Source organism: Xiphophorus hellerii, chromosome 8, assembly GCF_003331165.1.
Source record: "Xiphophorus hellerii strain 12219 chromosome 8, Xiphophorus_hellerii-4.1, whole genome shotgun sequence".
Classification (NCBI taxonomy): domain Eukaryota; kingdom Metazoa; phylum Chordata; class Actinopteri; order Cyprinodontiformes; family Poeciliidae; genus Xiphophorus; species Xiphophorus hellerii.
The window spans coordinates 14,921,150-14,943,118 of record NC_045679.1 but is presented as its reverse complement, the minus strand read 5'-3'; the positions used below and the strand labels follow the sequence as shown (position 1 = coordinate 14,943,118).

General features: G+C 38.2%; 5 protein-coding genes across 7 annotated transcripts; 4 read left to right on the top strand and 1 right to left on the bottom strand.

The window, feature by feature from the left end:
* The first annotated feature begins 2,643 nt into the window (after positions 1-2,643).
* LOC116724793 (chemokine-like receptor 1) lies at positions 2,644-4,670 on the top strand. Of its 2 annotated transcripts, none has more exons than XM_032570533.1 (2): positions 2,644-2,784; positions 2,901-4,670. In XM_032570533.1, the coding sequence occupies exons 1-2, from the start codon at positions 2,748-2,750 to the stop codon at positions 3,923-3,925; spliced, it is 1,062 nt and encodes a 353-aa protein (XP_032426424.1). In that variant the 5' UTR covers positions 2,644-2,747; the 3' UTR covers positions 3,926-4,670. The 2 variants fall into 2 exon arrangements, with proteins under 2 accessions (XP_032426424.1, XP_032426425.1); XM_032570534.1 differs by having other exon boundaries at positions 2,646-2,780.
* A 611-nt stretch (positions 4,671-5,281) lies between these two features.
* Positions 5,282-8,532, top strand: rnf185 (ring finger protein 185). Its single transcript, XM_032570537.1, has 6 exons — positions 5,282-5,863; positions 6,815-6,833; positions 6,919-7,031; positions 7,303-7,357; positions 7,690-7,807; positions 7,892-8,532. The coding sequence occupies exons 1-6, from the start codon at positions 5,667-5,669 to the stop codon at positions 7,987-7,989; spliced, it is 600 nt and encodes a 199-aa protein (XP_032426428.1). The 5' UTR covers positions 5,282-5,666; the 3' UTR covers positions 7,990-8,532.
* Positions 8,533-8,607: 75 nt separating this feature from the next.
* On the bottom strand, positions 8,608-11,295 carry LOC116724794 (uncharacterized). 2 transcript variants are annotated; one of them, XM_032570535.1, is made up of 2 exons: positions 11,042-11,295; positions 8,608-9,374 (listed from the first exon to the last, which is right to left on the bottom strand). In XM_032570535.1, the coding sequence occupies exons 1-2, from the start codon at positions 11,169-11,171 to the stop codon at positions 8,701-8,703; spliced, it is 804 nt and encodes a 267-aa protein (XP_032426426.1). In that variant the 5' UTR covers positions 11,172-11,295; the 3' UTR covers positions 8,608-8,700. The 2 variants fall into 2 exon arrangements, with proteins under 2 accessions (XP_032426426.1, XP_032426427.1); XM_032570536.1 differs by lacking the exon at positions 11,042-11,295 and adding an exon at positions 10,556-11,013.
* A 103-nt stretch (positions 11,296-11,398) lies between these two features.
* Positions 11,399-15,562, top strand: LOC116724796 (homeobox protein goosecoid-2). Its single transcript, XM_032570538.1, has 3 exons — positions 11,399-14,043; positions 14,830-15,074; positions 15,215-15,562. Exons 1-3 carry the CDS (start codon positions 13,821-13,823, stop codon positions 15,290-15,292), a joined length of 546 nt encoding a protein of 181 aa, XP_032426429.1. The 5' UTR covers positions 11,399-13,820; the 3' UTR covers positions 15,293-15,562.
* Positions 15,563-16,023: 461 nt separating this feature from the next.
* On the top strand, positions 16,024-21,666 carry ess2 (ess-2 splicing factor homolog). Its single transcript, XM_032569395.1, has 10 exons — positions 16,024-16,418; positions 17,058-17,226; positions 17,343-17,426; positions 17,547-17,716; positions 18,262-18,379; positions 18,523-18,656; positions 18,967-19,069; positions 19,855-19,964; positions 20,054-20,169; positions 20,264-21,666. The coding sequence occupies exons 1-10, from the start codon at positions 16,275-16,277 to the stop codon at positions 20,541-20,543; spliced, it is 1,428 nt and encodes a 475-aa protein (XP_032425286.1). The 5' UTR covers positions 16,024-16,274; the 3' UTR covers positions 20,544-21,666.
* The last annotated feature ends 303 nt before the right edge of the window (positions 21,667-21,969 follow it).

The following is a 21,969-nucleotide window of genomic DNA, read 5'->3' as shown; positions in this document are numbered from 1 at the left end:
AACAGACAAAAAGTCACAAAGTTTCTAATCAAAACAAATGTTGCCTGCAAAACTGATATTTTCAAGCTTGAAAGTCAGTATAATTTCTAACTGTGCATCAATGTATTTCTGTATTTTATGCATTCCAACATTCAACTCAAATTAAAAGAGGAAATGTTTCCTAGAAGTGGTTTTGTGATGTTATTGGCTAATCCCTTTACCATAGAAACTGTCAGAAGTTGCAGTTTTGTGACAATTTTTTTTTCATATAGATTTGTTCAGTTTAATCTTTTTTAATGTTTGAGCTTATCAAACAAAATTTCAGACAAAGACAGAGTACTGTAATTGTCATGACAGAACTGGTGTGCTCATGGAACCTGACATGTTAGCGTTTTTGGATGACAGTGAAGAGGGTAAATAAAAACAGTTTTCAAATGCAAACAAATGCAGATAATGCTTCTGCATGTTGGTGTTCCTGCTAAAGCCTTTTTTTTTGCCCCTTTTTTCCCTTTACGACAATCCTACAACGTCCTGCAGTGAGTGCTGTGTTATGTGGTGGTGTGTTGAATATGCCCGATCTAAAATCGGGCATATTCAACATTGTCTTGGCCCGATTATCTCAGCCTGGGGGGGGTTTCCCTGTTGAATGCGACAGGTAGCCAATCAGGAAGCGCGGTGACGTAAGAAGGGGGTGGGAATTCCAAACAGTTGACATGGCAACTGAGAGTCCGGTGGACATCGGAGGTGATATGTGGAAATGTTTATTACTATATGTAAAGGTCATTTTTATATATGTTTATTATATGTCGTTATGTTTATTCAATTAAAAATGTTAACTACGAACAAACATAACTCACCTCCAAATCATAGTGCAGCAAATAGAGCGGCTGATCCCGCCGTCTTTTATCAAACGGCTTTTCTTTTAACGTCTTTTATCGCTTAAAATGAGTCCACAAACTATCACTGCTGCTTCTACATCGTCATCCGTGTTTGATTATTTTAAATTCACGTACGGTATGTTGTGGGGTTTTACTGGATTTTCTTCTGGAATCGGGATGTTCGTGAGTGGAATCGGTTCGTGTGTGGTGTGTTGCTCCTGCCGTGTGGCTGGACACACGAACCGATCGAACCTGTTGGACTTTTATCAGCTCGTGTCGTGTGTGGTCACAGAGGTTTGGAAAATCGGCCGACAATCCTTAAATCGTGCCGTGTGAACCAGACTTAAGACTCACAAGCTCCACTCTACTCTCGTCTCGACCATTGCCATAACCTCTGACTCTGGTCGCTATGGTAACGTTTAAACCTCTAAAGAACACACATTACTGCCTGATCAAATACTTGATACCAATAGTTGTCACGTGGTGCAAGTATAGTTTTTCTGTCCACTGGGTGATTTCTTTTTCCAATAAACCCAAGTTGGTTGGTTAGTTTCTTCTCTTTCAGAACTTTGTTACACGGTTTGGTCATGCTTGTCTTGATCACGTTTTCTCTTGACTGGACATTATTAGGACTTTTTCTTCCTCATTTTTGTTAAGATAATACTGAGCATATTCTCTTACTATACTGTGAAATCAGCATTTCTGTGATCACCTGACCAGAAACCAGTCGCGCTCCGTTCTGTTTGTTTGTCTTTGTTCAAAGATATCAGACCTATAACATCCTGTAAAGATAACTTGTTGCCTGCAGTCACTCTTGTTTGATTCAGTTTAGGATAATACCAAGGTTAGTCTTTACTCTTCCTCCAGGGCCGACCTGAGAGTCTTGCAGGAGCCTTAGAACCCCTGCTGGCCTGGGACCCTGAGAGATCTCAACCAATTACATCATCTGCAAAACTTTGACAAAAGGTGGGCTTCAGTAAAGATAAATAAACTATGGTGTTCTCAGAATGCAAACAACAAAAACATTGTCAGAATGAGGAAGTGGCCAAGACCAACAAGTCTTAATTTCTATAGAGGGAGGAACTGATAGAATCACAGGAACAGAGTTAAAGAGAATGAGGTCTACCACATCAGACAAGATCCAGGACGTGGGCCAAGCAAAGATGTCCCTGAAACAGTCAAAAACATAATACCAGGCCATAGCATGCTGGCAGGCAAAGCTTACATGGAACACCACAACCAAGTTGATGAAATAGTGGACAAGAATGTGGGACAGACCAGCAAGAGTGTTTAAGAATAATAAGGTTGTGTGGGACATGCAGATTCACTGATAACTGGGTATTGTGAATGTAGACGAATTAGAAAAGAGAACAGCCATGGTAGATATTGCAATCCCAAGCAACTTCAGGAAGAAGGAACGTAGAAAGCTTGAGAAATACCAAAGGGTCAAAGAGAAAATCGAGAAGTAGGGTATTGAGTGGTGACATTGGTCATCAGAAAGTAAACAAAATTAAAAACCATGTGTTTTAATGTTTTGTTAAATAGTTTTTATTTTACAAAACAGTTTTTGTAAAAAAACAAAAAACAATCAAAACCAGGTGTCATTTCCCTTCTACTTCTCAACTACTTGGTACACTGCAATAATTTGTCTCAGAAACTTCCTAACATGTGTGGCGGTATCACAAAATGTTAAAATGTTTGCGTGTGTTAACACTTTTGTAAGGTGCTGAATGAAGCTGCGTTCTGATGTTTATCGTTCTGACAGGGCGTTACACCTCTCCTCACTGTTTCCAACCTACTCGTTTCTTGTAATCTTGAAACTGTTAAGCAACACGCTCAGAGAAAGAGAAGTGAGAAGTTATATTCAGCACAGAGAACTACAGAAGGGAGATGTTACGGTCTGTTTTTACATCCACACAAGAAGTGAGTATTTAGCTTTATCTACTTTAAGCTACACTTTAGATTGTAGTTGCTCTTTATTTTTAGTGTTTGTATGTATGACCATGTTTTTGAGGAATGTTATATATTTTTTTTTTCTTTTAGAAAAACTAACAATGGAATTGGATTACATTGAATATGAAGACTACACTCCCATCAATGAAACTGAAAACGTCCTGCAACAATCAAAGTTCTCCCAGGCCTCCGTGACTCATGTTCTTGCAGTGGTCAACATCTTCATATCATTTTTTGGTCTGATTGGGAACACTGTAGTGGTATGGATCTGTGGGTGTAAAATGAAAAGAACAGTCATCACCACCTGGTACATCAGCCTGGCTCTTTCGGACTTGTTTTTTTGTATCTTTTTGCCCTTTGAAGTTTTTTACTCTCTGACCTCAAACTGGCCTTTTGGCCAGTTTTTGTGCAAGTTCATCTCCTCTGCTTTGTTTCTCAACATGTACAGTAGTGTGTTTCTGTTGGTCTTAATCAGCGCTGACCGTTGCGTCCTTGTTTTGTTCCCTGTGTGGGCAAACAACCACCGAACGGTGCACAAAGCCTACGGAACAGTCGCCGTGATGTGGCTTCTCGCTGGACTCCTAACGCTTCCTTCAGCCATTTTTAGAACCACCGCAGTCCAAGGCTCCTACACCATGTGCCAGTTGAATTACAGCTCCAATGTCAGACATGAGGCTGTGGTACTGGGTCGGTTCTTCTGTGGATTTCTTGTTCCTTTCTTGATTATTGTGTTCAGCTGCGCGGTGATCGGTCTGAAGCTGAGAGGCTCAACCATTCGATCTAAAAGGCCTTATAAAATCATGGTGGCACTCATCCTGTCGTTTTTCTTCTGCTGGGTCCCCTACCATACCTTTTGTCTCATGGAAATTAACTTTATGAAACACAATATAGAGATGCTTCTGGTTGGACTAAAAGTGGGGGCCACCCTGGCAGCAGCTAATGCCTTAATCTCCCCCATTCTCTACGTGTTCGTCGGCAATGACTTCAAGCAAACTCTGAAGCGCTCTGTGATGTCAAGGTATGAGGAGGCGATGGCTGAGGATATCCACACGACTGGGTTCAATCAGTCAAGATCCAAGTCAATGGAAATAATTGAAACTCACACTATTTCCTAAAAAAAAAAAAACTCATTGCATTTTGATCTTCTTTAAGTTAATTTAAATCTTTAGCTGTAAAAAACACAAAACTTATATTGTGTACTTAAACTTTTTGATAGCTTTTAATAATTTTTGCTATCCTTTGTAACTGAAACAAAAATGCCGTGGTTGTAACTAAATGAATTATCTACAATGAATTGTTGTTCTATGCAATAAAAAGTAAGTATTTTATTAAAATTCAACATGCACTTTATTTATTTAAATTGTTTGCTTACATACTGTAAAAAAAAATTAACAATCTCGTGGTTGTTTTACTGAGACAATCCAAAATATGCAAAGGACACACTGAATAAACACTTAAAATTTGTTTGTTATTTAAAGTATTTTATTCTCCAAACAAAACATAACTTAGAACTTGGTTGAGAAAGTTTTATTGATGGGGGTAATTTTGTGTAGGTAATCTTCAGGTTTTACCCCAGATGGGTGTCAATTTCCACTTGGTGCTGTTACTGAAAGTTTTACTTCAAAACACATCAAATATACTATTAAAATATTTCAGCATTTGCTCACTAGCTTGCTTTAAACCAAAGTATACCAGAATACTAGGATGCAAAATGTGGACAATATAAAAGAGACAATAATACTGCTGTCTGGTTAGTAGTCAGAATGCATAATCATGTTCCCCAAATCAAATTAAGCGTAAGGCCTCAGACAAATGAAAATTATCATTATGGGTAACAATCATATCTCCAACTCCAACGGCCAGGCTTTCAGTTATACAGCCAGCCATAGGTTTAAAGAGACAAACTGGGTCAATAAGTAGTGCTTGTCAACCACTGATTGTGTCGTCCAGGACACATTACTGTGAAATTTTATCTCTGCTGATGTTGACCTGTTAACATGTCATGACTGTCAAACACCAACAGCCTTCAATCAGAGGCTTCTTCAAATTCTTTGCAAGACTGACCTCTACTGGAGTCCTTCCTGCTCGCATCATCAACATCCACGACAACTCTATGAAGATATTTGGAGGATATAAGTTGCGACATTTCATTTCCCTTCGGTGTAAATAAAGTTTATATATATATATATATATATATATATATATATATATATATATTTATTTATGAACTGAACTGAATTAAGTATGTATTAAACTTTTTAGGTCCTTAGAAATGAGAATGTCAAATGGTAAAAACGAAAAAAAGTAAAATTTTTAAAGTAACATCCATTTGATTGCAGAGCATCACATATTATCAATATATTACAATAAGCTGATTAGTAAAAGCAATGTTAATGGTGTCAGAGAGAGCCCAGCTCATTACATAAACACGACCCCTAACGTTCCGCCACAGGAAGTTACCGGTTAACTTGCGGATGTGACGCAATCAGCTGTGAGTTTTTTTTCCCCTACTCGTTACAGCGCGTTACGATTTTCAGCTACTACTTGGTATTTTACAAACAGCTTAACTGAATTGGAATTTAGCTTCGTTAATGTTTACGTTTTACTTTCAGTTTTGTTTTTTGTTTTTTATTAAACAGTCCGCACAGCTGTTCTTCTCGCTTACTAACGTTAGCGTAGCTTCCGTTTCCAGATGGACGCCAGCTGAGCTGAGCTAGCAGCTGCTGATTTTGTTTTTGTTTTCATCCCTCCTCCCAGTTCAGTTTTCTGCTGCTTGTCAGCGACCACCAGTTCAGCCGGACTCCCCTATGTGTCCACTCCGGGGGTTGGCAGAGAAAGTTCAGTTGCAGTAGATAAATGGCCGCCTCTGCTCCTCCTCCGGCGGCAGCAGCAGCCTCTGGTTCTGCTGCGGCCGCTGCTGAAACCTCCAGTCCCGGAGGATCCAGCAGCTCGACCGCTGCCGACGGCGGCAACCAGGACAGCACTTTTGAATGTAACATCTGTCTGGACACCGCCAAGGATGCCGTGATCAGCCTATGCGGACATCTTTTCTGGTGAGGTTCAACTGGGATTTTTGTATATGGTTAGAATCAGAGCAGAGCATCAACATGCTGGACTGCTTTTAGTTAGAATCTAATAGAATCAACAATTTTGAAGTTAAACAATTTCAGACATGCAGATTGTACTTGACTTTCATTGTAAATTTTCACAAAAATGCAATATAGGATTGTATTTTACAATCTCTTTAGGAAAATATACCACTCACTGAATAACATATTTTTGAAAGTTTCATCCTAATAAAATCATACATTATATTTACTTCCAATTGAATGTGGCTGCATCCTGAAACAAAGAGCTATTTTTTTTTAAATAAAAACAGTAAAGCTTAAGCTAAATTCAATGTATTTTGTCTAATAATGTTTTTATGTCAATGTCACATTTATTTGTATAGCACATTTAAGTTCTTCAAAATGTTCACCAACCGCCGTGACATAAAACAAAGAATAAAACAATGAAAATTAAAAACTCTGAGATACTAAACAGCACACCGAACACAAGTTGATTACTATAGTTGAATTATCTTGATGAACCGGTAAATCTGTAAAAAAAAAAATTCTAAAATTAAGTTGCAAACACAACTTTTATATTTTTGACTTTTTTTTTTTAGGCTTTTTGCTTCCTTTTTTGTGCAACATCTTTATTTATAGCTTGCTACAAAAATGTCAGGTACATGTAGTTGAGAAGCGAATGTTTTGTTTGTTTGTTTTTTGCTTTTGTAGAATTAAAAACAATTGACTAGAATGTATAAAGCTATTTTTGTGGTGGAGCCCTACAACTTAAACTCATGAGTCTTTAAAGATGATAGCATTATCAGTTTTTATGTCGTAGTTCCTTTCTAAGCTGACACACTTTCTGCCTCCGATTGCTTTGTTTGAATTTTATTTAGCGTTTTTAAGTCATGTATTTGATGAAACGTCTCACACTCTTTCCTTTACTCTTTGTAGCTGGCCTTGTTTGCATCAGGTAAGCTGGATCTTCTTTGTCCCCTTCCAAAAAAAACTCAGGGTTTATAAAATAAGCTCAGTAGCATCACTTCTTGCTCATGCAGTGGCTGGAAACCAGACCTAACAGACAAGTGTGTCCAGTTTGTAAAGCTGGCATCAGCAGAGAAAAAGTGATTCCCTTATATGGAAGAGGAAGCACAGGACAACAGGATCCCAGGTGGGTGCTGTAACTTGTTGACACAGATGTAGCAAAGTCTAAAACTTGATATATTTTTTGATAATAATCCACATTGTGACACTTGGAGGTTAAAAATGTCATATTAAGTTTGTGTAAGGCTCTGTCACACCAGATTAAGACTGCAGGACGGAGAGAAACTGGACACCGTAGGGCAGTCTTAATCTGGTGTGATACTTGGCCTTGTGCAGGATTAAATAAGCAATTTTCAGAAATGTAACTGTATATTTTCTTTCAAACTTTTTTTTAAAAGGGAAAGAACACCCCCTCGACCTCAAGGACAAAGACCTGAGCCCGAAAACCGTGGTGTAAGTAAATGAGAAGGCACAGCTGCATGAGCCAAACACAGCATGTTGTGTTCTTATTTTATATTAGAATCACTATAGTTTTGCCTTTATTTCCTAATTCACGTCAGCTGCTGAGTAAATCAATCCATCCATTCATGATGAAACCGTTACATATGTCTGCTGCAGGGTGTACCTGTGTTTTATTCATTAGCAGTGACAAACTTCCCACTGGGATCCATTACACAACAGTCGAGTTGAAGCTCCTCTCAAGAGAATCCCTACAAGTCTTACAGCTTATTGCGTCACATCTCACTCACTGTCTGTTATAACACATTTCTAATGACATCTCACAGGGTTTTCAGGGCTTTGGCTTTGGAGATGGTGGTTTCCAGATGTCATTTGGAATCGGCGCCTTTCCGTTCGGTATTTTTGCCACAGCTTTTAACATCAACGATGGCAGACCTCCCCCAGGTAGCGGCACATTTCACCCTGAACTTGTCGTTTTGTGTGTCTTTTGAAACAACGGCACAAATAACCTCTGCTGACCTTTTGCAGCGGCTCCTGGAACGCCACTGTACATCGACGAGCATTTTCTCTCTCGACTCTTCCTGTTCGTTGCTTTGGTGATGATGTTTTGGCTGCTGATTGCATAAAAGCTTTGGAAACTGATCAGGTTGTCGTCACTTCAGATTGGACGGAGATTTTGTTTAATGTTTTATGTCGCTCCTTTGAAATACAGTTGAAACCAGATGATTTACACACCAAGATACTGATCTTTTTTTTTTGTCCTAGTCTTAACATTTTATTCAAGCCTTAAATAGATATTTGAATACTCATACTGACTGTGCTTCTATTTATATCCTCTTTGGGGACATTTCAAGCAGTTTCTTCAGAAAAACCTAAATACTGGAAACTGCTAACCAATGATTAAATGCATTGCTACATAATGGATTCAGATTTTGACAAAACGGATGAGCATGCATTAACCCAGAGCCTGAATTTGTTTCGCTTGTAATCAGATAAAAAACCTTCTTTTCAAACAGTGTTTTGCTCCAAACTGTACAAACTGTTTCTTTTCTGATTTTCACTGTAATTAAATGTAAAATATTGTAGATTAGAGAATAAATGAAGACTTGTTGAAAATGGGGGTAACTTTTCTAACTGAATTTCCTCTGACAGTAAAACTTTATAAATGAGTTATGACTTTTTCTTTGTCTCTATCGTTTTATTACTACTTAATCTCTACAAAAGCCATCAAATAAACACACAAATCAAAAAGCAACACTTTATTTTAATTGAAAGACATTTTGAAGAAAAGTCTTAATGAAGCTTGGAAAGAAAAATAAATTAAATTTTGATCGATTCTATGTGTCTTGCGGCGCCTTTTTTTCCTGCACGTTAAATTCTGCTTCGTACATTATCTGCTGGATCTTCATTTTAGTCTCGCACCTTTTCTGTGGGGCCAGTCTCTTCAGAGCTGGAACAAAGCTCAGCAGAAACAGCTCGTCCTCGTCCTGCCGCATCCTGGCGGGGAGCGGCCCGCCGCCTTCCTTCACCAGCCACTTATTTGACAAGTCTGTACTTTGAGGAGACGCCGACTCCGGCAACAAAGTCCGTTTCCGTCCAGTGTTGCTGGTGGGGGTTATCTGGGAGACGGGGGACATCTTGGCCACCATGGCCAGCTGAGTCAGCTCTGTGTCCTGAGACAACGCGGGAAGCTGCGTTACGAAGGCCAGCGGTGCTTTTTGCTCGGACGGACTCGTAGAAACCTTTAGAGAAGTCTTGGTCGACTCTGACGAAGCGGTGTCTCCCTCCCCACTCCCGGATTCGTGGTCAGGGTTGTTGTGGTCGTCACAGTTGCCACAGATGTCCGTCACTCCCACTCTGGATCCGGTGAAGGGGGCGATAAAGTTCATCAGCTGTCTGTATTTCCATTTGCTTTGTACAAACTCTCCCTGCTTTTTGCCTTTGAGCTCCATCCGGACTTCCTTCAGGTAGCGGTCTCTTAGATTTTTCCATTTCCTTTTGCATTCATGGGCTGAAAAACAAGATTTCAGAGTGTAAAACTGGAACATTACCAAAACTTTCAAAGATTTATGACACATATAGTGAAATATTTCAAGCCTTTTTATTGTTTTCAATGATCACTGTGTTGGCCCACTCAGTTTTCTGAAGTTCACAGTTAATGCAACAGTCTACCCTGAAATTTTAGAGGACTCTATGCTTCCTTCTGCTGAAAAACTTTATCTAGATGCTGACTATCTTCCAGCAGGACTTGCTTACTGGCCACATTGCCAAACGTACCAAAAGTTGGTTCAACCTTGGTGTTACTGTGCTTGATTGGCGAGAGAACTGCATGAACAGAAGCCTGTCAGTTTTGGGTAAATTAGCCCTTTTTATTTGATCTTCAAAATTACAAGCCATAAAGGCTGGAAGTATTTAACTTAAAATGTTTAGATCAGGACTGCCCTAAAACACCTGAATCAAACTGATGTTTCGATTCAGCAGTCAATCGGCTCGTGTAACCAGAGATTCGTTTGATTCAGGTGTGTTGGAGAAAGGACGCATCTTGAAGTAGGAAAGTGCCTTGGAGTTCAGATCTGTATTTAAAAGAAAAAAAAAATATGGCAAGACTTGACAGCTGATGTTGATGCGTTTCCCATCCTAATCTGACTAAATGTAACCTTAAGAATGAACCAAAAAAAAACATCAATTTCTACAAATGCAAAACAGGCTGCAAAAGCATCGGCGTTGTTCTCAATATATTTAAGGCTGAAAAAATAATAAAACCACATATTTTTTTAATTTAGAATTATGCACTAATTGTTGTTTGTCACACAAAGTTCTAATAAAATACATCAAGGTTTGTGACTATAATGTGAAGAAAACCTTGAGTTCTGAATCATCTGCAAAGCATTTTGTTTGACAAGAACAGTCTGAGTTTCCTTTCAAAGATTTTAAGGCTAATTACTTTAAAAAATAATAACATTTGTTCCAACCAGCACAGTGGATAAGCCTATACTGGGTGTTTTTATTTGTCATTACATAATTTAAACCTTTACACTGATGTGTAAAAAGTTTTTCAATTGAATTATTTATCAACAATATTCTAAAGTTGGATCTTCAAAAATAAATAAGACCAAACATTATTAAAGGCATTTTTGTATATGGTTTATAAGTATATTTCAGTTCTGCACTCTGTTGCCTTTGCGCACTTACTCTGGGTTGGGGCCCTCCATTTGTCCCGCACAGTGCGGCATGTTTAACAAACCGAGGCGCTGCTGTGAACTTTTACGGCTTTTTCAGGAGCATTCTTTGCTCTCCCAGCCTTTCTAGCACAGTTTCAGCAAACAACGCGCCTAGAGTCGCTCGAAGGTCGGAGAGTGCTGCGTGTCCATGCCGCAGAACAAGTTCAGCGCCGCGGCTAGCTCCGCGGTAGAGGCACGCCGCGCCGCTCCGCTTCGCGCAGCGCGGCCTGCGGCGTGGAGCAACGGCCGTCACCGCTAGCACGGCGCGCGCGGCTGCATCAGCGTCAAAGTGGACCTAGCAACCGGGATAAACACCCGAATCACAGCAAATCGCCAAGTTCAGACGCGTGAAATACTTCTGTGTCCCGTAAACAACTCGTGCCTGATTAGGCTCCCGACGCAGATGCGGCTAAGCAAACAATAACTGGGAGTAAAGTTGCGATAAACAAATACTCACATGGGTAACCAAGTGCCATACTGATGTTTCTCCAAGCGTTTATCCGACTTTCCGTGCAACGGTAATTCGGTAAAGTGACATTGTACAGTTCCGGGTAATTAAATACAGCTAAAATTAACTTATCTTCCATTTTGCCCTTGTATTTTCTGTTTCTGCTACTGTTGCGCGGACGCGGAAGCGGCAAGCTCCTCCCGCCTTTTCCGCCCTTGCTGCAGCTGCTCCAACGCAAGTTATCGCGAGTGGCGAACTGCGTGCCGCCCGTGTCGCTCTGCCGTGTGGGCGTTACAGTGTTCTGGCACCAGGGGGCGCATTAGTCAATTATCTTTTAATCTAATACTGTTTTACCCAGAATACACACTAATGAATGCCACTGACACCATCTCTAACACATTATTATATATAAGAATGAAAAATAAAAAAACGAAGGACAACATTTCGAACTTTTGATGTGATTATTTAATTGTTTTGGGGCACAATAATTACATTTGATACAACTGATTCTGATCAATCGTTTTTATTGATGAACACACACACACACACACACCTTTACAGTGATGTATTCATGAACATATTAACACAATTCCAGAATTCAACGTGCATTTGCTATTTCAAAATATGAATAAAAAAACGTAACTTTCATTAATGTTGTAGTGCTTCATTAATGTTGTTGTATTTTTGAATTTGCAATTGTGTTTCGTTATTGTTGTTGTGTTTTCGATTTTGTTGAGGTGGTTTGCACCTCAGGGCCACCGTAGGATTATACTCTGCGGGTCAAAAACTGTAGCTGCAAAAACGCTTCTTTCCTAACATTCATCTGGCTTCAGACTATTTGAAATGCTCTTAATGCACAATTAGACATTGTACATATATTATTTATTTTTTAAAAAAAGTAATAATCTCAGTTTTTGTATTTGCAGTCTTTGTTTTATGCTGGCCTTACCTTTGTTACAGTTCTCTTTAATCTGTGTCAATTTTGATGCATATTCTTACATATTTAAAACAAATATTTTTGGCAGTAATCTGCAATTCACTATGTGTCGTGGCTCAAATGTGATCTTGAACGCTATTTTGTCTTAGCTTTATTCAGGCCTGAGTGAACTCCAACTGCTGCATACAAGACTAAAAAGCCTAAAAGTTTCAGAGCATTGGCCTGTGAAATGTGACATTTTAGAATTTTATTGAAAAGTTCATTTCAATGCTGTGCAGTAAAAATGCAACATATTGCATTTTTACACATCTGAAATACAGAAATGTAGGGTGAATAGTGCTAGGAGCTACACAACCAAAGGGAAGACTGCTGTTTTAATAGTTGCCCAGCAGACATACACTAATACTAAAGGATGGTAAGCCACAAAATGATCTGATAAACTGTTTGTTGTCTACATTTTTATTGATTTCCTACAGCCTTTTATGTTCACTTCATAAATCGATTGCACTTGCTCCCCACTCGGGAGCGAGGGTCTAACTATTTTAAGTTTGAAGAGTTGTTAAATTGCAGCACTACATTCCATTACACAATAACATTGTCTGCTTTGAATGGTGCAAGTCATTCTTGTCTTGTGATAAATCAATTAGTTCAGCTACTAAGTCAGTTTACTCTTCAAATGCACCTGAAAAAAACCCCATGAAGACCAACTGAGCCATTATAATTCTCTTCACTTTACCAGATGTACCAAATATTGCTTACAACAACAATAACACGAGCCTTTATAATTCTGATCCCCTGTAATGAATTTTGAACCCTGTGGACCCACGCGGATTTTGGCGCAATTCCTTCTTTTGAGAACCACAATAACCTAAGATAACAATCTCGCACACGGCGCATACTATACATCAGCCATCTGAACGCTATTAAACCCAGGTGAAAAGGATGGGAATGGTGTTTATTGTTATCTGTTTTCAAAAGCCCTTATAACAGGTTGGAGCTTAAGACAGATTGTGGAAATCCGTTAATTCCCTGAAAAAAAAAAAAAGGAGATGTATAGCCTTGTATGAAATCACAGGATTTGCTGGGAGGGAGATGAATTTAACCAGTAATAGCTTTACCTCCGCTGTGCACATTGTCAGCGAAGTCAAACTGAAAAGACTGCAACACAAAGATAAGACACAGGATGTATGATTCTGACTATAAACCACATTGATGGATATATTCCCATAAAACTGCACCTTTGTTGCATCTTTATTCAGATGTCACCCACTCATCCATTATGGGTTGCTAAATGTCAGCTAGGAGTTTCAGAGCAAATCTACAAATGAATACAAGATCATTTGTCATTAAAACTGAGCATAAGAAGCAATATGAAATTAATTCAAAGGCTAATCCTTAAATTTATCATACACAAGCATGAGACCACACCAAAGGTGTCCATCTATAAGTCCAGGTTTCTAATACCAAGCAATCCCCTTTGCTCTAAAACCTCAACAATGAGGATTTTAGGAGCTCTCCACTTTTCATTTTATGCAGTGAAATCTGATTTCGCTTGAAGAAAGGAATGAGGCGAGATTAGCCGAATCTGCCGTCCTCCCTAACCTCTTCACAAAACTGCCCAGATTAGCTCAGAATTAAGTTTCAACCGTTTTATGTGTCTGGTCCACAGGGGGATTATAGTTTTACTTCCATCTTTTTTTTTTCTTTTTTTTTTTTGCCTATAAGGTCCAGACTTGCTCTTGTAGAAGGAGAAGAAGCAGAGGAGCCACTGAGGGGGACGTATCACAGAGAGTTACAGGCCTCTATCTGGTTATCACTACTGCTTTTGAGCTCAAGGAATTTCCTTAAAAAATGGACAGACACATCAAGATGGAAAGACAAAAGTTTCCGTTCACCATTGAGAACATTCTGAACAAATATCCTAGCAGTATTGGAGACAAACAACCATGTGGAACAGGGGTTTTTGGACTGAAGGAGAAGATGGTTTGTCCTGAGCCTGTTCATCACACCTGCTTGTGCTGCTGTTTCTGTTCCCACTGCGCTGACATGCTGCACTCTGATCTCATCCATGACGGTAAGAACATACCATCGTCTGTCTTTGTATAAAGTAACTATGGACATTCAGTTTTATGTTCTGAAACCCTGAAGGCAACACTTCGGCCATGTGAAGGCGGGGTTGTAGCTCATAAAGGTACATAGATTCTCAAGCTGATATAGGTTTTACTAGCTGAGCATAAGAAGCAATATGAAATTAATTCAAAGGCTAATCCTTAAATTCATCATACACAAGCATGAGACCACACCAAAGGAGTGAGAATGTGGACATGAAGACTTAAAAGCAAATTTATTTAGTGAGGACAAGGAAGTCAGAAGACTTAAAAAACTGGCACCCAAGAGATTTAAAAGCATTCTCCAGTGATGCATGCAGTCTGTCTGTCATTATCACATGTCAAATGACCCCCTGTGAATGAAACTGGAAATCAAAACAGAAATCCTGTCAGCATTAATGTAGATATTGCAATTTCTGCTCCAGTTCTGACCAGCATTGTAATTTTGAGCCTAGTAGACATTGGTCAAGTTTCATCGTAATCCACATTATTTGTCTGTGGTTCACATCTGAATAATCTGGCTGTCAAAGCAACACTGCAAGGTTGTCTAAAGTTCTCTCACTAAAGGCTGTTTGTCAGAAAACCACACCCTTATGTGATTGTCTTGATTTATAGACAGTGGCATTCCAAATTATAGTTAATTATCCATGTATGGTAGCATTTTCCTGTCTAAGTGGGTATGACTCAACATGATCTTTTCAGTTTAAGAAAAGTGCACTTGTCATTTTCATTTAATGTGAATCTTGTTGCAGCCTGTCAGTACGGATGGAACCGAGCAGCTATGATCTCAGAGACGTGCCGGCTGGGGGAGGCTCAAAGGGAGGAGCAGCAGCCTAAGGTCGGCCAGGTGCAGAGGCGAACCAGGCGTCACCGTACAATTTTCACCGAAGAACAGCTGGATGCACTGGAGGAACTGTTCCTGCAGAACCAGTATCCCGATGTAAACGCGCGAGAGAAACTTGCACAGCAAACTAACTTAAGAGAAGAAAGAGTAGAAGTAAGACAGCAGCTGCATGTGTTGCTAATGCTTGATGGAGAGGTTTCACTCTCTTTAGATTATGTGGACATGAACAACCCTGCCAAATATGAAGAATGGGAGGTATTAAATAATAATTCTGTCTCTTTTCTTCCTGGTAGGTTTGGTTTAAAAACCGAAGAGCAAAATGGAGACGTCAGAAAAGATTGTCATTTGTAGTCGGAAACACTGAAAACTAATTCCTTTCATATAGATTTACAGCAACATGGAAATTTATGGAGACCTTAAGTTATTTTTTTTTGCTCATGAGTCAAATAAATAACCAAATTTATGAACAAAATGGATCTAATTGTGTCATTTTGATCAAACAAACCTGCATGCAGAGATATACGCTTACCTTTTGACATTTGATATTTGATGGTTGTTCCATATATCAAGAATGGAGTAACTTTTTGTAAAACGGCTTCTTGTTATGTGATTATGATCTAATAAATACTTTCATGACTTTATTGTTTGTGAATAACTTATGTAGATTTGTCCTACAACAGAACAAAGTTGTCTGTAAATTTCTTTTGTAAATTTTTTTTTAAGAAAAAATCTTAAATAAAATTTATGTCTTTGTTTAGCAGTTCAAATCCAGATATAACTTTTTGTCAGGTTAACATGAAGAGACTATTTTCTTTCTCAATCAATGTAGAAGTATTAATTATCAGTCATCATCAGTATAATCAGTACTGGTGCATTTTATGATGACATTATATATATATATATACACTAGGAACCCTTATTGAATCATCTTATATGCAGGCAGGAATAAGTGTTGCTTAGTTTTTTTGATTCAGACTCCTTACTGCCTGGTGGCGGTAATGCACCATATTGGTGTTTGCCAACCGCCATTAAACTGTAGTAGTAGTAGTAGAAGAAGAAGAAGAAGAAGAAGAAGAAGAAGAAGAAGAAGAAGAAGAAGAAGACAACATTACGTAATTACGTCGCGTGTACGGTGGCGTACAGTGTCGTAATGGCTGAAAGTTAGATGAAACGTTACATTTAGGAAGGCTGACTCTTCTTTTAGTCTTTGTATATTTATTTCCTTAACTTTATTTTAAACATATGCTATTTTTGAGCTGAAATACGCCCTTTGGTATCATCTAGAAGTCGGGGTTTTTCTATCGCAATAGAGTCGCCGTTAGCCTTTGAGCTAAAAGGCTAACAGGCTCTACAATGGAGGGTAGCGCCAGTGTTCGGAGAGCCTTGTCCGGGACTCTGGTTCCGTCAGTGGTCACAACCGTGGCTCTGTGTCAGCCTGAGGACAAAGAAGAGGGAAAACTGAAGAGAAAAGTTCTCGATGAAGAGGATTATATTCAGGTAAGTAACTCAAGACAAACACGGAGTCAGAGGCGACCTTGATCTTAAGATGTAAACATAGTCTTGAACACTGTAAGCGTCGACGTATTTCCAACGTTTTAGCGTACAAACTTAAAGTTATAAACCAATAAGAAGCAGGAACTGGATATGTTTACACAATATTCTAATCGTTACTTAATATTGGACAGCTATTTTACAATTTTCTTAAGATTTTTGTTCAGGAGAACATGTGCAACACCAAATATAATAAAGCAACAGATTCAGTTTTTCCACCGATCTTTGCAATTAGTCGTGCAGAGATCAGACTCGACCAATTTTCTTTTAATGAGCCACAGGGTATTTTGATTGACTTTAGAACGAAATCCAGATGTTTGAGATTCTTCGATGTATAAAATCGAGATGATTCTTGAACTTAATTTTCTGCTACATTCACAACTACTGCCCCTTTTAAATAATTTGGACAGTTTTCTTCTTAATCAAAGTTGGTCCAGAATCAGAACTGTATGAACAGTATGAACCAAGAAAAACATAATTAGTAAATTTCTGCTTAATACTGCAGAACTGTTTTATGTTGCCTTAAATTTGGTTTTATACGTATTCTTAGTGCTTGTGTCTTCTTTACTTGGCTGCTTTTGACAGAGCTTGGAGAAAATTATCCAAAGGGACTTTTTCCCAGATGTCACCAAACTTCAAGCACAAAGGGAATACCTTGAAGCGGAGGAAAGTGGAGACCTTGAGAAGATGAGAGAGATATCCATTAGATACGGCTCATCGTTGAACAAATCTACACCACAAACCTCTGCACCTTGTAAGTAGAGAATTTCCAAATGAAATGAGTATTTATTTTACACTATATGATTTTTTTGGTTCAGCTTTTTTTTTTTGAGTGATTTATTTCTATTTCTCTTTTTGGCAAAATGCAAGATTTGACCCCTGCCAGTTTTGAAACACCAGTTGGTCGCTCAGGATCGCCGTCTTCCACTTACTGCAGTAAAAGTTCGGATTTGGGTAAGTTAAGACAAATATGCTTAGTTTAGTTTAACGCTGTTGATGTGGAAGTAAATTCAGTAGCTATATGTGTAAACTACAGTAATTGACCCATCCATTTGTTGGACCATGTTTCTGTAGAGAGAAAGGATGATGACAAAGAAGAAAAAGAGCTGCCCAGTCTGGATCGTTTTCTTGCTAAAAACACCAGTGAAGATAATGCATCCTTCGAGCAAATAATGGATCTAGCAGAAGACAAAGAGAAACTGAAGCACGCCTGGTTATATGAGGCAGAGGCTGAATTTAAACAGGTTGGTATTGATTCTGGGCTGTTGTTTTCAAAGTAATTTAATGAGATGCCTGAATTGAAGGTTGTTTTTGTTTTCTGGAGACATGGTGTAAATTATCTGCCTCAGATCATTTACACCGTAGCTTCAGAGGTGTTATTTGGGTACAGCTTAAATTAAGCCACCAGCCTCCAGTGTGATTATAGCATAAGGTGTTTTTGTCGGCTTACAAGTTTTAGCTTAAAGTTGCATCACAACAACTCTGAGGCCTGTAGGGGTTGCTTGTTTCCAAAGTGACATTAATCGTGTTTATGATGCTGCCGTGTAATTAAATCATCTACAGGAAAAAAAACATTTTTTATAGTTGAATTGAGTTAAAGTATGTGTAGTATGCTGCACCTGAATGGTTTAGCAGTGTGCTGAGACACATAGTGCTGCTATGAAGCTGCATTTGGATGTTTCCTGGACATTAGAGATCAGAAAAGAAAACATGACTGCTTTTTGGTGCATTTGTGGTTTACTGTAGAAAGAGTGGAATAGATTTAAATCATCTGTGATCTTTTTTGCAGCGCCACGAGGAGAACCTCGCCCTCCCGTCAATGGAGAAAGCTGCTCTTGAATGCGTTAAAGCTGGACTGGAAACGTGGGAGTACAAAGCAAAAAATGCCTTGATGTATTATCCAGAGGGTATGAATGTTAAACTGAGAAAACTGCTTAATTTTTTAATTAGTCAATTTCCCTTTAACTCACACAACATTTTCTAAAGTGTGGCATAAAATGTTTGAAGATTTTTTAACTCAGAAAATGTAATTTTTTTACCTTTATCTTAGGTGTTAAAGATGATGATGCAATCTTTAAGAAGCCCAGAGAAGTGGTGCACAGGAACACTCGGTTTGTTGGAGATCCGTTCAGCAAAGCTCTGAACAAAAGCCAGATTCAACAGGCTGCAGCCCTCAATGCACAGGTACCTACAATAATGGGTGAAGTTTTCACGGCACAGAAACCTTGTGTAAAAATGAGTTTAAAACCAGAATTTTTTTTGTATAATATTGTTTTTATTCAAAAAAGAAAATCACATACTGCTCCAGCTGTTGCTAAATATTATTAGTTATAAAAATTGGATCTGTAACATTTATATTGGGATGAGCTCTGCTCTTTTGGTTTCCAGGACTTGATTGTTTTACTTCAAACAGTCACATTTTTTTCCAAAAGAAATGTTTATTTGAATGGTGTCGCTTATGAATTATGTTTATTCATTTTTAATTTTTTTGCAGTTCAAACAGGGTAAAGTGGGCCCTGATGGGAAGGAGCTAATACCGCATGAATCCCCAACGGTGAATGGATATGGCTTTGAAAGGACTCCATCACCTGCCCCTGGTGAGTAAACCTGCAAATTATTCAGTCCTACAAAGTAGGGCTGAAACAATTGTGATTAATTGATTATTGAAATAATTATCTAACTTACTAGTAATTGATTAAAAGTTAATTGGGGTAAACAGACCCTAAAATATACAGTTTGCTTAAAACATAAAACTCTCAAAACTGTGATAAAATTACACATTTTGCATTTTAGATGAAACTTTCTTTAAAAGTATGTTCTATCCAGAATCCCTAAACTTCACCTGGTTCACATTCTGCAAATTTCTCTCATTAAGCACCTTTTGATGTCCAATTATTAATTTGTTACATCTAAAAAATAGTCAACAGATCAGCCCTGCACTGCATTAATGGTAAGTAAAGCAGAAAGGGCTTATTTAAGTATCTATTATCTATTTAGCTGCAGATGCATCATATTGCATTTTTAATGCAATAAAATGTTATTTTCTTGTTTAGAATTTTTTCTCCCATTTTTTGCATATTTTTAATATTGTATAAAATAAGCACAAGTGTTTAAATGAAAAAATCTGAGAATAATCAATTGCTAAAATAATCTCTACCTGCCGCCCTACTTTGAGGTTCACTCACTTTTTAAGTTCCCTCTTTTCTATTTATTTTATCCATTATCCAAACTGATGACTTTCTACTTTCATACTTGTGTTTGCTCAACCATCTCTTCCAAATTGATCTTTAGTTTAATTAAGCATATTTTATTGCTTGCTTTGGGTTTCTCAGAGGCACTCTTTTGGACAGTTTCATGCAAATGTCATTTTTGGCTTTTTCAGGTGTTGCTGATTCACCTCTGATGACCTGGGGAGAGATAGAGAGTACACCGTTCCGTCTGGATGGATCAGATACGCCATATGTTGAGCGAAATCATGGCCCATCATTCAAGGTTAGAGAGATATCCTTTTTTATGTCTGGGTTATTAATGTCTAATTATTTATCTCGCTACATTTTGATGCTTATTGTTGTGTTCAAAAGATTCCCGAACCAGGACGAAGAGAGAGGCTGGGTATAAAGATGGCAAATGAAGCTGCTGCGAAAAATCGTGCAAAGAAACAGGAGGCATTGAGAAAGGTTACAGAGAACCTAGCAAGGTAAGGAGCGCACTATCTTTGTTAAATGTTTTCCTGATTTATATACTCATGAAGAAATTCTCAAAAATAAGAGAACACGTTTTCTACTTTGCAGTCTTACGCCTAAAGGTCTGAGCCCAGCCCTGACGCCCGCCCTGCAGCGGCTTGTAAATCGGACTTCTAGCAAATACACAGACAAAGCGCTGCGGGCGAGTTACACGCCGTCGCCCTCGCACAGAGTCACCCCCTGCAAGTCTCCCTTCGCTGGACCAGCCACTCCTTCAGGAACGCCAACGCCCACCAAAGCTAAGACGCCGAGCACGCAGGACCTCACATCACTCACGGACAATCTGCTGCAGCTTCCCAAGAGACGGAAAGCCTCAGACTTTTTCTAAGAAAAGCCGCTCTAAGTTCAAACATTTAAAAACTTCTGTTTAAAAAAAGTCTTTATTAAAACGTACGAGAAGAGGATTTCTCCAAATAAAGGACAGCGAGAATTTCTAATGTCCTGTTGCTTAATTCAATGGCAGATATGATTATTAGTGTCTCTGTGAAATGCATCTTGTCCAGTTTTCTCAGTATTTCCTTTTTGAAGTGGAAAATTTGAGTGATTATGTATTTATTATGATCTAGTGTGGTTCTTAAAACTTATACAAACACATGGGATCATAAAGCCAAGCACAATATATCAGTGTTTGTTTCTGTTACTTCAAAATGTTATAAAATGTCCGACTTTTGGAATTTTTACAATTCAAAATATAAATGCGGTCATTTTGTCCAGTATCATTTTTGGTGCGGTTTTTACATCAACAAATTTAAATCAGCTTTATAGTGCGCAGTATGTAACATCACAGTAGTATTTTATTTTTTTTTTTTTAAAGCCAAAGAAATTTACTTTGGCTTTATGCATCTTTACAGGCACCCCTAATAAAGATGCATATTAAACTAGAAAAATTTGCATTTCCTGCACAAAATGCAGTGTGAATGCTGTAAGCTAAATATTTTAGTGAAAATTGCAGAAGCACAACTACAGAAGACTTTCAGAAATGTAAGAAATAGGCAGAAGATTCAGAATAAAGCAAAAGCTTGCAAATAGAAAACCTGTAGAAGAGTGAAAACTTTCAGTCAATGCAAAGTTCCCAACCAAAAAGTATTAGAAATTTGTGCAGAACACTGTTTACAAAGCTAAACTGTAAGGTCATAACAGTATTTGTTAAAATGAGCTAAAAAGCTAAAATTAGCTGAAATACTATTGGCTTCTAGGTTAGGACTAGTATCTTTACCTACAGTAACAACCATGTAGTTTGAAAATAAAACATGTACAAGCTAAAATGATCTAAAAATCTAAAACTAGCTAATATAATAGTGATAGCATCTAGGCTAGTAGAGTATGATTTACAGTAACATCATTGGAAGATTTGTGAACCCTCAGAGCTAATGGGCCAGTGTATCTTAACTGCTTAGCGGCCAGAGCAAGAAAGTTGTTAATTTGCCAAAATAAACTGAATCTGAATCTGAGTTTCTGGTTATCATTAGATGTAGCATTCATCTGATTAAAACAAGAAAGTTTTGAATTTTGTTCTGAGTTTATTCCTTAGCTCTGGCAGTTAAATGCTTCCATATAAAGGGGCTCCCTCTGACTCTCCAGGTTCTCACTCTATTTCATCAATGACAACACTCAAATATCCCACGAAGTGTTGATGTTTTGCTCTTGTGTACCTTTAATATTTAAACCAGACTTTTTATAAGGTGTAAATCTCAGCATAACAAAAATATAAAACTTGTTCTAATTTGTTTTATATCTTGTTATTATAACCAGAA